This window comes from Phoenix dactylifera, chromosome 6, assembly GCF_051530095.1.
Source record: "Phoenix dactylifera cultivar Ajwa chromosome 6, Ajwa_hap1_PhDact_Kaust_v1.1, whole genome shotgun sequence".
Lineage (NCBI taxonomy): Eukaryota > Viridiplantae > Streptophyta > Magnoliopsida > Arecales > Arecaceae > Phoenix > Phoenix dactylifera.
Window position 1 is genome coordinate 34,912,498 of NC_143195.1, and position 15,177 is coordinate 34,927,674.

At 38.3% G+C, this 15,177-nt stretch overlaps 1 protein-coding gene across 4 annotated transcripts; it reads right to left on the reverse strand.

Annotated features, from left to right (window-relative positions):
* Positions 1 to 5,664: 5,664 nt before the first annotated feature.
* On the reverse strand, positions 5,665 to 14,225 carry LOC103704627 (mitochondrial pyruvate carrier 4-like). Of its 4 annotated transcripts, XM_008787986.6 has the most exons (8): positions 12,807 to 12,894; positions 10,455 to 10,526; positions 10,272 to 10,347; positions 10,057 to 10,166; positions 8,692 to 8,790; positions 8,511 to 8,563; positions 6,774 to 6,847; positions 5,665 to 5,888 (listed from the first exon to the last, which is right to left on the reverse strand). In XM_008787986.6, the coding sequence occupies exons 4-8, from the start codon at positions 10,109 to 10,111 to the stop codon at positions 5,843 to 5,845; spliced, it is 327 nt and encodes a 108-aa protein (XP_008786208.1). In that variant the 5' UTR covers positions 10,112 to 10,166; positions 10,272 to 10,347; positions 10,455 to 10,526; positions 12,807 to 12,894; the 3' UTR covers positions 5,665 to 5,842. The 4 variants fall into 4 exon arrangements, 3 of the variants coding, with proteins under 3 accessions (XP_008786208.1, XP_008786206.1, XP_008786207.1); XM_008787984.6 differs by having other exon boundaries at positions 10,272 to 10,526; XM_008787985.6 differs by lacking the exons at positions 10,272 to 10,347; positions 10,455 to 10,526.
* Positions 14,226 to 15,177: the final 952 nt, after the last annotated feature.

Here is a 15,177-nt window from a genome sequence, read left to right on the forward strand (position 1 = left end):
ATCAAATTATTATGTTTGATATTGAAAAAAAGATGAAAAATATGTTAAAATAAATGATGATTTACAGAAAAAAATAAAATAAATATTATTATAGTATTTTTTTTATTATTTGTTGGCATATAAGGTTGCATCTTCAAATTTATGTGGCATCTAGCTAACACACTTATTTAATGGAATGGAGATATAAGAAAACATAAGCAAAGGCTTGGGCTTTCATTGAATGCAATTACTGTTTATTTGCATTTATAAAATATATTGTCCATCGTTCTGTATGCATGGAGTAGCACTGGAATCATCAATGATGAAACTGTGCATTTAGATACATGTCGTCATGACAACTTGCCATAGGAAAGAGTTACATACACTCAATTTTTAGAGATTTTTTTTTCTCGAAGATTCTTATACACCAAAATGGAATAAAAAAGTGCGGCCTAATGATAGCTATCTAATCAATATTTTTAAATTAGTGCAAGGCGACAAAACACAAACTTACAGTGAGGGCCTTGACATTATAAATTAAAACCCAAAAATTACGATTATTTAGTTGTATGAATTATATATATTTCAGCAAAGGAGAAAATAACAAGCGAACATCAACAAATTAAAATATGTGCTCTCATTTGCTCTACTTAATAGAATACATGAGAAAACTCATCTAAGCACTCAAATTGGGTAGCCTGAAGCCAGTTTTATTATGGCTGTGGTTGTCCAAAAATTAGGCTCCACCTATCCCATAGTTGAGTTGGTATGTGTTCATGCGTATTATAAGAAAATTGGATCAACTCTCTCTCATTTGCTCAACTTGTGCATTCTAAGTTAAGCTAGAGCTAGCTAGAACAAGCAAACCGAGCTTGAGCCAAGGCTCCAGTTATACCGTCAAGCTCAACGAGTCGAGGCCTATGAGAAGAAATCACGCAATAGATTGATTAACATCTCAAGCTCAACATGATCATGATCTTATCATTTCAAACATTGAGAGGATTCATCATGAGTTGGCTCATATTTTGGCTGCAGATGGATCAAGAATAGTGTACGTGCGTGCTTAGGCGCAGCTAAGATCTGCAAGATATATAACTTCCATCTCATTCAGCCATGCCGGCATCTGAAACCATGACTAGAATTAAAAAAACAAACATTATTATGCTAAATAATCTATGTAAAATAAATATAATAAACTTATTAAAGAAAGACATCACATGGTGGCGACCCGCATCCAACCAGGTGCATGCTTGCTTTACATAAAGAAAACAGTGTAGAGAGATTTTAGGGTTTGCCGTGAGCCCCATAATTGATCCTGACACGTAGGAAGTATTTCAATCAGACTCAGCACACGTGTGTCCCCTCGCCGGCCAACAAGGCCTCGTAGCCCCAGCCCCTCTCTGTCTCTCTTCTCTCTCCGGTTTTCTAATGCCCGGTTGCTCCTTCCCCGGCAGCGTGAGCTCAAATTATGTGGTGTGACGATAAAATAAATGGGACGATGGAAAAGATGTCTCGCTTCAAGGTGGTAACCTCCGCCACCTTTCCCTTTCTCTTTGTGAATTCTTTAGTACAATATGTGAGAAAAGAATTAGTTTGACGATAGCCTCGAGGATTCTCTCGGGCCACGTACATGGACACATGGTTGGACACCATGGATCTACGGCCTCCGCCTATGTTATTTAGAGGCCTCCAAGGGAATCAGAATCCTACGCTGATGCAACGAGGACTTGTGGAAGTACGGGCTAATGGTTTTATAAAGCGAAGAGCACATGATCTTTGGTCTAGAAGTGATGCATCCTATCTTTTATTAGGTATTAAATTTCTTGTTCTTCGATCTAATGCCCACATTACCCCAGTGGAGTCACGGTTCTCTGCCTTCATGCTTGTGCATATAATAGTTGGGAGTAGTTCGCTGCGTACGTGGTTTTGTGCATATAATAGTTGGAGTAGGAACATGATATATGGTCTAGGAATCAAAACTAGTGCTAGTGCTAGATTTGTTGTCGGAATATAAAATTTATGGGGTCGTTGAAGTTCACGCCTTGTCCGCCTTAGTCTATCTTAAGGAATAGTCATGTTAGTTTAAGGAAGAGACATGTTAGTTTACTTGATTCTTGCAGAAAATCATGTTAAGGACATGTTCCAACAAATCATTTTAGTAGTTAAATTGATTGTTCAATTAACATATTTAACTGCTGACTATCTCGTTAGTAGGGTTAGAAACAGACTCGGGCTAAGCCGACTTCGAGTCGGGATATGAGCTAAGCTTGAAAATGTTTGGACTGGAGTTGGGCTTAAACATAGAGCCCATTTCTTTTTTGAGCCGGGTTTGGATATATTATTGGTTCGACCCGAGCTCGAGCCTAGATAAGATCTGAAATTGAATCCAAATTCGGGTCCAAAATTCATCCCGGTTTGGTTCCAAAATGGGTCCATCCTCCTCATGCTCATCTCGTCCTATTAGGCAAAATGGGTATGTCTAGCCTGCTTTGGTTCCAAAGAGTCCTGACTCCTGAAGCAAAATAGATCCGTCCTCCTAGTTTGCTGGGCTCTTCTTTCCTCGAAGAGTCCTGATTCCTAATCAAAACTCATCTAGGGTTCACCGTTCTCAACTTCTGCTCTCTGTGCCTCCACTGCCACTCCAATCCATAAAGCTCGTCCCTCACTACTAGTTGTCAGTCCAAAAAAAGGTGAAGTCGAGCCTCTTACCATCGGCAAACTGCGGTTCCATTGAAGTACCCTTTCATCTTTATTCTCATTTGGTTTTTCTATTGCTCTATCATCATGATGGGCCTGGCTCGGCTATCCATTAGCCTCTCCGCTGCCACCGCCTCCTTGAGTAGCACCAATGGCAGCATCATATTGTTCTTGCTGTCGCTGAACTTTCTGAACTATTATTGCTCTGCCTTCATCCCAATGCCCCTCTGGTACTTGAGCCGGAGCCAAGCCAGCTAGTTCTCGAAGGTGGGGTAGGCGATGGCGGATGCCGGAGGTGTCATTGCTAGCCTGAAGCCTAAAAAAATATTTCAAGTCAGGATCATATAGAGGTGTAGTTCGGCCTAGCTCGTCCTATTTCAAACCCTACACGTAGGACAGATGGAGATTGGATGAGGCTAGCCGTGTGATTTGTGGTTAATTCCCTCGAGGTTGTTTTTTTTCTTCTGAATTTTATGTTGAGTCATTGGGCCTGGCCACCTTGACTAACCTATTCTCTCTCTCTCTTTCTCTCTCCCCCCTTTTTCTCATTATTTTTTTAAAATAAATTACTCGTCTCTTTCGCTGGCCACCTTGCGCTCGATCGCTTAAATGATACAATACGATTCTAATGTTTTTTTGTTCCTTTGGAGGCAAAGTATCGGAAGGCGTGGCCTTGCAGCGCTTCAAGCTTCGAGGTGGGAAACATCTACCCTCTTTCCTCTTCTTACTTTCAATATGCTCCAATGATCTGATCTAATCTCATTCTTAACGGAAAAGAAATTTCTTGGCAGTGTCAAGGATGCCCTCGGTAATGGTGTAAAGAGGCGCGTGTTTGGATGCAGTGGAACCACGGCTCTGTTGCCGTTTAGTTTAAGGTCCATAGGGGAATCCGAATCTCATTTTACGCCATTGATGGCTTCGTTGACTGCTTAGGCAAAATGAGAAGCACGCGACATTTGTTCTATAAATCAAATAAATGACGCAGGGCTGAAAAACTAGTGCCCAGAAAGATTTTCTTTGAGTTAAGAAAGGAATCAGCATAGCTTGTTTCCTCAATCACCTTTGTTTCAAGTTCGTTCTTTGAGCTAATTCCAACTTTATATCATGAAAAGCTGACTTGTCTATAGAACCAAATCTCATATTATATTAATTGAGTCCTTTGAAAAAGAACAAGGTTGTCTTTTGATGCAACTGATGTTAATATATTTCGTGAAGTAATAATGGTGATGCGAAGAATATTTACCTACTCTGAATTAAAAAGAAGCTTTGTACTTGAAGGGGTAAGAAAAAACAGAACATGGAGTGGTCCATGTAAATCAGAATCTAGATCGACAAATTCATCTAAAACCAGCTTAACATTAGATTTCAATCTTAGGTTGCTAAAACAAGTTGGATCGACAAAGGTTCACTATATCTGATTTTGACTTAATATTAGCCTACTGCGACGACTGCTTCGAGACACAAAATTGATCAACCAACTTGTAATTTTACTAAAGTTATGATTGCATCGCCAAATCCATGGTTCCTAGGAAATGAATGTTGAATTATGATCGAAAAATAGGATCTCTATTTATGACATGCTTGACAAAAGTTTTGAAAAACTATACATCTGTATGTTTTCGCACCTTCTAAAACTCACCGGATGATCAAGTGTAATTGTGGCACAATCATCTTTACCATTTACGAGCAATTAACCTGGAGAAAATACTAAAAGGCTTCCCCACAGTCATCACCTATCACCTATGGCAGTGCAAATGGAAAGCCATCAAATATCAGAGAAAACCACAACCATGAAGGGTGCGAGGGAACACTGAGGAAGTAGGTGGGCCTAACATATATAAGTATCAAGAGACACATGAAATCCTTCAGGCTTGTATATGATAACAGCACTTAAACCCAAACTTAACTTTGGAGCTGGAATCAGTCCCATATATATTACCGAGACAAACCAACCTACTTTATCCCAGAGGCAGAAGACCTCATCTGCAAACCAAAGTCTTCATATTTTTCCACGAACAAAAATGGAGCTAGAAAGGACTACTTATCCGACCTGAGTCTTGACTCGGAGAAGAAGACAATGCAGTGGGCCTGGCTGCCTCTTCTTTTCTGGCAGGCTGGGGCCCGGCTATTTTGGGCCGGGCCTCTCTGTTTCCTTTTGTTTTCTTTCCCCACTTCTTCCTCTTACCCTTCGCTTCCCTTTCCCCTCTTCTTGGTGGTCCCTTGGACCCCATTTATCATCATTTCGTGGTCTCAATCAAACGGTGGTGACAACGGTCACTGTCGTGTAGATGATCTCTCTATAAATCCCTTCATAAATTCGCCACTACCTGCAATGTTATTTTCCAAAGCTTTAATAGCCACACGAAACGGCTGTTTTTTTTTTTTTTGCTTAAGAAAAGGAGGAGAGAGAAAGGGACAAGCCCACCACCGCGTAGCAATCTTCATTGGGCTTCCACCCCACCAGGAGAATATTCGATGCGGACAAAAATAACCATGTGTTGGACACCCCGGCCGATTTTACTCATATTCTCTCCACCTGTGGGCCGGCTCGGTTATCCCTATGAGCTACGTCATACCTGATACCACCGAGGCTATTGGCAGACCAATAAACCCTCTCAAACTCTGTGTCTAAGTAGAGAACATCCAATCTCCACTTTAATTGACGTCCGAATGTTTCGAACTTAGAACCAATTGGAAGTAAGATCCAGTTTGCTAAACAGCTATGTTTTCGAATAAAAGACTTAAAAGTCTAATGATCTTACCTTCTTTTTTTTTTTTTTTTTGAAGAAATGGTAACAGGCATTTTCAACTAACCGGATGGTTTGAACCGCAGTAACTTTCGGCCGGTTCTCATTCAATTCCAGATCAAACACGGAAAGAATGCTTAATAGCTTTCACTGTAAGTACAGGCCAAGAGCACAAAGCAGATCGTGAATGAGAGCAGCCAGATTGAAACAAACACCAACACCAACACCAAACTACTGCTCATAATGAAAAGGCAGGGCATTATTGCAGGTATTTTTTCATCCTTCCATGTACTTGAGAAACAAAAAGTATTTTGTTGAATTCGAACCATAAAACATGACAAACTCCACTAGCACTTTGGTGTTGTTCCTATTTAAAAAGGTTCGATCCATGACTTGCAAGGTCCGAAATGATAATTTTTTTATTCTTTTGCAGGTACTTCTTGCACCTCAGAATACTGATCATGCCTGAAAAGTAATAGTGGATGTGAGAGTATCAGTTTCCACACTCAAAGGAACACTTGAAAGATATAAAAAATTTCTGACAGGCATAGGCAAATAGCAAGTCTGCAAATTTCAGTTTAGTTGCACTTAGTACTACAGTAACAGAAAAATATGGATTTGCCGAGTGATAAGCAAGGAAGGAACAAATCGAATAGAAATGAACATGTTATTGTTCAGTTTGCACGCTCATAATCCACGATGCCGGAAGATATTTAGTAGTAGAGATGTATTAGGAGTGGTATATGGCAAATTAACTAGGTTCCATGTCATGAAAAGCAGCATTCATATAATATATCTTGGTAATAGGATGCTCTGAGAATATTTACTATACAGGCCCAATCTTTTTAATGAACCAGAAAAGATGTCAATCAATGATTCTCAATATGAACAATGGAGGAGCATTTTTTGTTTTCCAGCTACTTGGGATTCCCAACTACTCATAGTGGTGATGGGAAAAAGATTGGTTCTTTTGCTTTGTTCTTGAAAATAAACACTATACATCATTAGACACTATGTAAAGTTGAAAACTAAAGCCAGATTATCAAATTGCAGCCTTCAAGTTATTGTTACATTATATTCAATACAATAATCTTTAATTAAAACTGTAATTAAGTTCTCAACTTAGGGACCCTTCTAACTACAATGATATCAGGATCATAAGCACAAATGTGAACGATTATGTTAACATTTTTACAAGGTAATGTAGAGCTATAATTGTCCACTGCTTATATAATAGACTTGGTTGGTAAAAAGGTCTTGTGAAAAATACAAATCTTGTTATACTTCATATTTATAACAGGCATTAACCATTTATAAAACAAATTGTAGTGAAACCAAAATTTAGCATACCGAATTTTACGAAAAAGTTGATAAAGGCCTGTCCCAGCCATTGCAACATTTACGCTGAAAAGATTCCAGTTTTTCTGAAATATTACAAAGTCAAACCAAGAGAATAAGATCAGTAGCAAGTAATGGCACAAGGATCCTCTTGATAGAAAAGCCAGCAGGCATAATACGTAAAACTTTTTCTTTTTGTAGCAGCAAATAATATTATCAGGTAAAAATTGATAAATTCCGGAAGAGCATAGCTTCTTAGCTAAGTTCATTATGTTAGAACAAGCCCGCTGATTAACATAACTAAGTTGTTCGATTTCTTTCAATATAAAATAGTTGCCTGAATACCAAAATGGGTCAATAGTTTTCTCAGAATTTCCTGCATATACAAGACCATGAGCTTAATTCTATGTTCATCAGATGAAGCAAACAGCAATTATAGCCATAACCAATAAGCTAGTCCTAACTACTACTTAGGTTTTAAAAATCCTTCTTCATTAATCTTTCCTATCAAAGATAAAAAGTTTACATCCTTTTCCCTTCTCATTCTTATAGATAAGCCTTTTGAGGCTACCAAATGATGCCTTTACATAATAAATACATCATCTCCTTTGAAAAGTGATAATCTTAACCCTTAAGATGCCATTGGAGGGTTAGGAATGCGGGATCTCGACAACATTTTGTCCATAATGAGCACCATTTGTGTCTTTTCTTTATTTTTGAATAAATAGTCAGTGCAATAGATACTTCAAATAACCAGCTATTGAAAGCCCTGGGTTGGTGTACTGACTTGGTAAAGTTTTAGCATATTTATGCCACTTGAAACCACTAATCAGATAGCCACAGCAACAATAAGTTGCCCTTATAATACCAAGGCACAATGGAGATTGGCAAACCACAAAGTAGCAATTCTAATGAGCTTCTAAGAAATCCTTATATAGTTAAAATGCTGTGTCTATATAAAAGTTAAACTATTTAGATAGATAGGTCAGTGAAGGGTTGAACACTGACAATCAAACTTCTAAGTAGAGCTGATCAAAATCCGGGCCGGGTCGGGCTCGGGCCAGGCTTTACAGCAGAAATTAGGCCCGATGGCTATGCCCAGGCCCGGTCCGGCCTGACTGTCGGGCTTAAATTTTTGTCCAGGCCCGATCCGACTTTATAAATCTGGTTTTAGGCCCGTCTAGCCCGGCCCGACCCAATAGGCCCGACCCGACAGGCCTGATTTTTTCTTTGTTTGGAATCTGGAAATGGGCCAGAATGGCCCGACCAGGCCCGGCCCGATTTTTTTAGTCGGGCCGCTTTTCTTGCCCAAGCCCGACGCATGGGCCTTTTTTTAATACCCAAGCCCGAAAAATTCCGGACCGAGCTGGGCGGGCTGGGCGGGTTGGAAGGCCCGTGATCAGCTCTACTTCTAAGCAAACAATTACTATAATAAAAAAACTAACAACAACAGAAATTGGTTAGTTACATGCATATGGTTAAGAAAATAAAGAACTAACAATAGATATCTTGAAGCTACAACCTCTTAAAAGACACAGGGAAGTTAAGAAAACAAAAAGGGGTCTCACTCCACAAGGCTCCCGCAGTGGGGAAAGTCGGATGTACATAGCCTTACCTCGTTGTATACAAAAAGGTTGTTTCTATATTTCGAACCCAAAAACCCAGGTCACAATGGAACAACTTTAAAAGACATGAGAAGTATAAGACAATTCTGAAATAATGACTAAAGATCCTCTATGGAAGACTTACTGGTGTGATTACTGTGCTGTAACGTGACCAGATGAGCCCAGTGCAAGTAACAGCTGGACAGCCAAAAAACGGAGACAAATGTTCAGCCTCAAAAATCACCTTGAGGAAAGCAAAAGAAAAGCAAGGCTATTCCAAATGATTTAATGTGTCAAAATTTGTTTTAACATCAGGATCCACATACCAATTTGCTGAGGGTAGGAAATTTTTTCAGGTGGCTTGGTGAAGTCAGCAACATTTGCAATGCTTATACCCCATTTAAAAGTTGGGGCCCAGAAATGAACTGTAGTTAAGAAACATGTTACAGTTGTGAATGATAAACATAAACGTATGCAAGTTAATCAGAGACAAAGATCTAAGAAAATAGTTAAAAAAACAAGAAGAGAAACTTCATACGAATCTTTCTACTTAACTTGCAATCATATCTACATATCAAGCTCTCTATCAGTGTTCCAGGTTATATGTAATTTCACAAAAAAGGATAAGAAAAGAGAAGGTTTAAAACAATTGTTTTTTTAATGAGTTAAATTTGGTGTCTATGAAACTTACTGAAAAGAGTGTGAGAGAACAATAATAGTTGTATTTCTTGCTAGGACGATGCAGTTGCTTAACAGTTTATGTTGTTGTCGACAACTACATCTAGAGTCTATTTATTTTCTTCAACAACTACAGCATAATTTAGTGGATGAAGAAATTTTCTACAAGCAGTAATTAGATCAAAGTTATCAGGAGTTTTCTCCCCCAGAATATGTGATTCCAAAATTCTTTCTTTGCTCATTTTAAACTGAAGTACTGAACTTCATGAAAAATTTGATATCCAATATGTGATTCCAAATTTGTGCCTCTGCCACAAATTTGATATCCAATAAACCAGAATCTGAAACATTTCTCCCTACTAAACTGAAATAATATTATAATTTTCAGAATAATCACCACATTGTTGAAAACAAAATATTGTCTACAGTTACATATGTTGCTCTTAGTTCAAACATCCCAACAGTTACTTCCTTGAAGTACAAGAAGAAAAGTCAGATGGGAAACTAGATTTCCTATCACCAGTTTAAAATAGATGCACATTCTTCCCAATATCCCGCACATAAGATGCAGGGAAATTATATGAAAAATAAACATCAAGAATTTCTAAATTCATAATAACATATAAATGAAAAATAGATACACCTGAGTCCAAGAATCCACATGCTAAATCAGGAAACTCTTCCCTCATCTAGCAAATCCCACTGTATATTCTCGATCATATCCATAGGCCTAGGTCAATACATGTTTGGTAATCAATTTTTCATAATTCTCCAAACTAACTAAAATGTTTCCTGTGGTAACCCAAGCGAATAAGAAACAGAATATCTTATAAGAAATTATCATCCACAAAACAGACTGATATCAAGATGCAATTGAATTTGATTTGAAGAGTTAAAACCAAACACCATCATAGGAGGAGAATTGGATTTTTTTTTAAAAGAAGCATCATTAATAGGAGTAGAATGGGATCAAAGAACAGAGAGAGGGAAAAGGGGAGGGGAAAAGGACAAACTGGTTTTAGGGCCAGCTGGGTGGTTCCATAGAGCTTGAATTTTTGATGATGCCATCTCAACCACGTGATTTTTCTTACACTTCTTTCTCGTTCCTCAATTTCCTTCCAGCCTGAAAGGAAAGCCCAACAGAGAAACATGGTTTAGCATAATAAACAATAAAGAAAAACATAAATGCTAAAGAAAGGCAATAAAAGTTGTGCAAAAAGATCAGAACCTGGACCAGAAATAAAGGAGGGGCACACTTGCTCCTTGCTCTTAATAGTTTGTGAAATACATATGGCACTGGATTTCTAGCATAGAGATATTGGTTTGGCAAACACTTCACTCCAAACTTCTCTTAATACCTCAAACATAGCGCTTCAGGCAAACAGGAATAAAGTAGCTGGTTTGCTCTCACCTCACATGTCTCCTTTCCTCAGCTCTAGTAATGCAAATAAACCGATGCCAGTATTGACCATCAATTGGCTTTCTGATTTTTAAAACTTTCAATTAGACACATTTTGAAAAGCAATGATTTCATAGGAGCTCATATTCATGTTCAGTTTGAAATGCAGAAATAAAATCATCTGAAAGCGAAAAGAAAGATATTACTAAGAAAATAATGATTGGATGAGTGAAAAACCATTTCATGGGCTGCATGGCACAGAAAAATTGCAATTCTTATTGCATAAAAATTACTAACATTTGCAAATATAAAAGGACTATCTAGTCTAACGTAAATTTTGTGAAAAACCTTAAGTCTAAATAGTAAGGGTGTCCACTTCAAACACTATTTTGGTTAGCAAGACATTTGAATCACTTTGCACTTAGTATTTTCATAAGGACATTGGAGAGAACCTAAATGTTTAATTAGTGCCTATCAGAGGATCAGAATATTCATACTGAAAGCCCTTCACAGGCTAATCATATATCTTTGATGAAGAACCTCAAACTATAAGGGGCGTATTCATGTTGCCAGGTTAGACGGAAAAATTCTGCTGTTCCAATGCGATGATGAGGATTGGAGTAAAAATGTCAAAATATTCATCAACCCTCTTTTCTCCAAGCAGGTCATCGAATTTGATAATCCCAAGCTATCAGTTCCAGCTTTATGCTTTAGGGCAAGTTATGTTGTGATGTACCATTTTATAAATTCCATAGTCCTATAAGACTACCAATATGCAGAGTGTGTATATCATGTAATAGCTCATACAACACTACACCAGCGCACATCATAGCATAGCATAACAATGCGCTATGGTATAGGTCTGCATCTATCAAAATTGTTAGAACTTAACATGCCCATTTGAAAATCAATATACCATCCAGATAGGTTTAAACAACTTGTGTTTCCCCTAAATCATTTCAAGAGTGTTGTCAAAGCAAAGTTAAGCCATATTAATGCAGTCAGACACAGAAAAACTTTGAAACAGGGATCATTTGAAGATTCGAAGAGGTAAGGTAAGCATGTGGTTAAACAAAGTTCAATTTTTTTTAATTAAATCGAGCATGTGATGGCTTTATTGCTTCAAATTGATGTGAACTTCTAATTCTAAGGAACCAAGATCAACAATCAACTGCTAATCATGAATCTCCTATCTGCTTTAATAAAATGATAAGAACATTTAATTGTTCTACTAGATCTTTCATAATGTGTTGGAGTTCTCAACAATATCCTTTTAACATTTCAATGGTTTTTCTTTGTCAGTTTTGGCTAAAAACTACAGTGAAATCTAAATAACATCAATTACTATTAGAAAAAAACAATAAAAAAGACAGGAAAAAATAACTTGGACATTATTTAAGGAAGATCATATTGTTGAGAGTCTCTTTTATCCTCCTAAAGAACATGAAAGGTCCAAAAAGTTCTTTTATTTTATCAGGTGGTGAACGAAGTCTACTAAAACTTAAGATTCCAGATATTCCTGACCAGGTCATGTACATGAAATCACGATAGACAATTTAACTTGCACCGTGGAGTTCTCAACTTTTCTTGGCTATTATAAGCTTGTCACCAAGCAAATTAAAGCAAACAGGTTAAAAAATGAGCTCGTCTCTACCCTTCTATTACTTGTTACGAAAACTGCAATCCACTATGGCTGCTAAATAATCTTGGATTGTTCTCTGCTTCAAGATCTTGTCTTATTCTTTGATAGTGGACATCTCTTGCACCGGGGAAACCGCTAACATCGTCATCTCCCTCAAATCAATTTTTTCGCATACAAACATAAACATGGAGGTTGATTACCACTTCATTCAATATCTTTTATGTCTCGAAAAACAATCAAAAGCTGTTACTACTGCAGTCGACCTGAAAACAGGATCCCAAATTAATCAGCACGCTCTACATTTCCCTTATCTTAAAAAAATCGCTTTGACTACAGTTTTTCGAAATCTGGGTTAGTTACCAGACATTAGATTGCTCGTAACTCTTGGCAACTTCCATAGAACCACCGGTACTTCAAGCTGAAAAGCCTATATCAAAACTTAATTCACATCTTGAATCAACGGAACCAGAAGGAAATTACCATATCACGCAAGAAGTTTCAGCAGTTCACATGAATCTCTCCAAGATTTCTTGATGCACAAAAGGGTATTATGATTAATCATTTTGGATTGGAAAAAAGAAGGAAATCAGATAAAAATAGGGCTTGATTAGGTTTCAGGAGATCAGATTCAGCCACGAAAAAACCCTAAATCGCCGTTAACGGGCAGAGAGAGAGAGAGAGAGAGAGAGAGAGAGAGAGAGAGAGAGAGAGAGAGATCTGACCTTTCGTCGGAGGCGACGGCGTGGGACCTTCTCCGCCCCGGCGTTACTGGTCGGCTACGATTGGGGCCGGACGAAAGGGAGCACGAGAGTTAGGGGTGCAAATGGGTCGGGTCGGGTCGGGTCCTAGGTGACCCCGATCCGACCCGATTTTTTGTTCGGGTCCCAATTTTGGACCCGGACCCGACCCGGTTGAAGATTGGGTTGGGTCGGGTCGGGTCCGAGTCGGATTTGGGTCGGGTCCGGGTCTGATTCGGGTCGGGTCTGTTTGGTAGATACTAGAACAGTCAAAAAAAAAAAGAATAGCCAGAAGTTCTTGTTACTGTTTGGAGTGATTCAGAGGGCACCTGAAATATTTGCATTAGCAGTGTTTAGCTTCATTTCGATCTGGTTTCTTGGAGGGCTTGTTGTCTTTCATGCCTATCTTATCACTTTAAACCAGGTGCACTTATTAGTTTCTCACCTCTGTTAGTGTTTAATACTGGGGACTCAAATTGGTGCAATTCTATACTCTTCTTGCCGGGAAGGACAACAATAAGTGGGCATTGCCAAGCGGAAGTTGAGCATTTAAGTAAATGGGGCTACCTTTCGATGACTGAAATGGTAGTCAGAACTTAATATATGTTGCAATTCATTGGACTACAGGAACAGTCACAAATAAAAAGCTAATGCAAATATTTCATGTGCCCTCTGAATCACTGACCAACAGTACCACAACCCATGCCCCTCATCCTGTGGTCGGTGCAGAGCTACGGGCTGCGTGGGAGGGCATATCTTATGTATGGCAGGTTTTGGGGGTGGAGCGGGTCTACCTCGAGGGAGACTCATCCGTGGTCATTGACTGGCTCCGAGGGGCGGATCGGTTTGGGGATGGTCACCCTCTCATCCGAGAGACCCGCAGGATGATCCAGCTGATGGGTGATTGTCAGATTGGTCACGTGTTTAGGGAGGCGAACAGGTCCGCTGACTGGGTCGCCTCCTTTGTTGCTCGGCACTCTGGAGATTTTCTCTGGACGGAGGCTTCAGATGCCCCTCATCCTTTGTATCTTTTACTTTCTCGTGATATGGCTGGTTGTACTCACGTTAGATTTATATGAAATGAGTAGCCGTTTTACCAAAAAAAACAGTACCACAACCCATGCCAAAAAAAAAGAAAAAAAAAAAGAAAAAGAAAAGACTTTCTTTTGCTTTTCCCCTCTCTCTCTCTCTTCGGGTCCATTCGGGTCGGATCGGGTCCGTTTGGTAAACCCAGACCCGACCCAGAAAATGATTCGGGTCCAATTTTAGGACCCGACCCGGACCCGCGGGTCCTAAAATTCGGGTCGGATCGGGTCTACGCGGGTCGAGTCGGGTCGGGTCACGGGTCGACCCGACCCATTTGCAACCTTAACGAGAGTACGAGACCATTTCTTCCCACGGTTCGGATTAGCTGGAGATAACGCGACGGGGCGAGAAATTTCACCAAACGTCTTCGATACCATATGGCACGAGATGATTGGTAGGGTATTTGCTTTCGTATTTTAAGCACCCAATCGCCTCGTGAGTTTTGGAAACGGAGTTTTAATATGACCGCCGTTTTATCGGTTTCGGTCAGAATAATAATTTACTTTTAGTAAGTATTTCAAGTTAAAATTTATGCTTTATATTTTAAAGCAATGATGTTATTATTATATTATTTTATGAAAATAGAAATAAGTTGTGTGAGTAGGAAACCCTTTACTATAAATTAACCAAATTCTAACATCATTTAAGATTTGAATCTAGAATCATAGAAAAAACATTTAACTAAAATTATAAAAATTATTAATATATTTAGTGTAAAAAAAGAAGAAATAAACGTAATAAAATATAAATTCTCTAACCTAATTTACAACCTCTCCATCATTGTTTGAAAGCTTTCAATCAAACGTTTATATACGGATTAGTTATAGTAAATCTGCAAACACATTAAAAATCGATCCAGTAAAATTGTATTATAGATTACATCCTAGCTTCTACCATGAATGATCATAAGCTATCTCAAAAGGCAAGTCACTGAGAGAAAGCAAAATAAAAAATTGTGTAACCAAATGAATTTGAGGCTTTATATTATATGATCGTTTTCTTTCTAAATTAGATTATAAGAATTTTAATCCAAAACAAAATAAAATAAACTTCCTCCTCCTAAATAAATAAAACTCTTAAGATTTGAGATTTTCTAATTACGTTCTTTAGCCTTCCAAGTTAGCAACTCCACCCATATATATATATATATATATATATATATATATATATATATATATATATCAAATAAAAACAATGGATACAACAATCGTGGACAATCTATGAAAAAAAAAAAAAGTCTTATGTTACTATATCCCATTTTTATTCTGTG

Coding starts and splice junctions, on each gene's coding strand:
- LOC103704627 (XM_008787985.6), bottom strand. CDS start 10,111: ATGGCATCATCAAAAATTCAAGCTCTATGGAACCACCCAGCTGGCCCT. Junction 8,791..10,056: donor CCCAGCTGGCCCTAAAACCA/GTTTGTCCTTTT, acceptor TCTTAACTACAG/TTCATTTCTGGGCCCCAACT. Junction 8,564..8,691: donor TTCCTACCCTCAGCAAATTG/GTATGTGGATCC, acceptor TTGGCTGTCCAG/CTGTTACTTGCACTGGGCTC.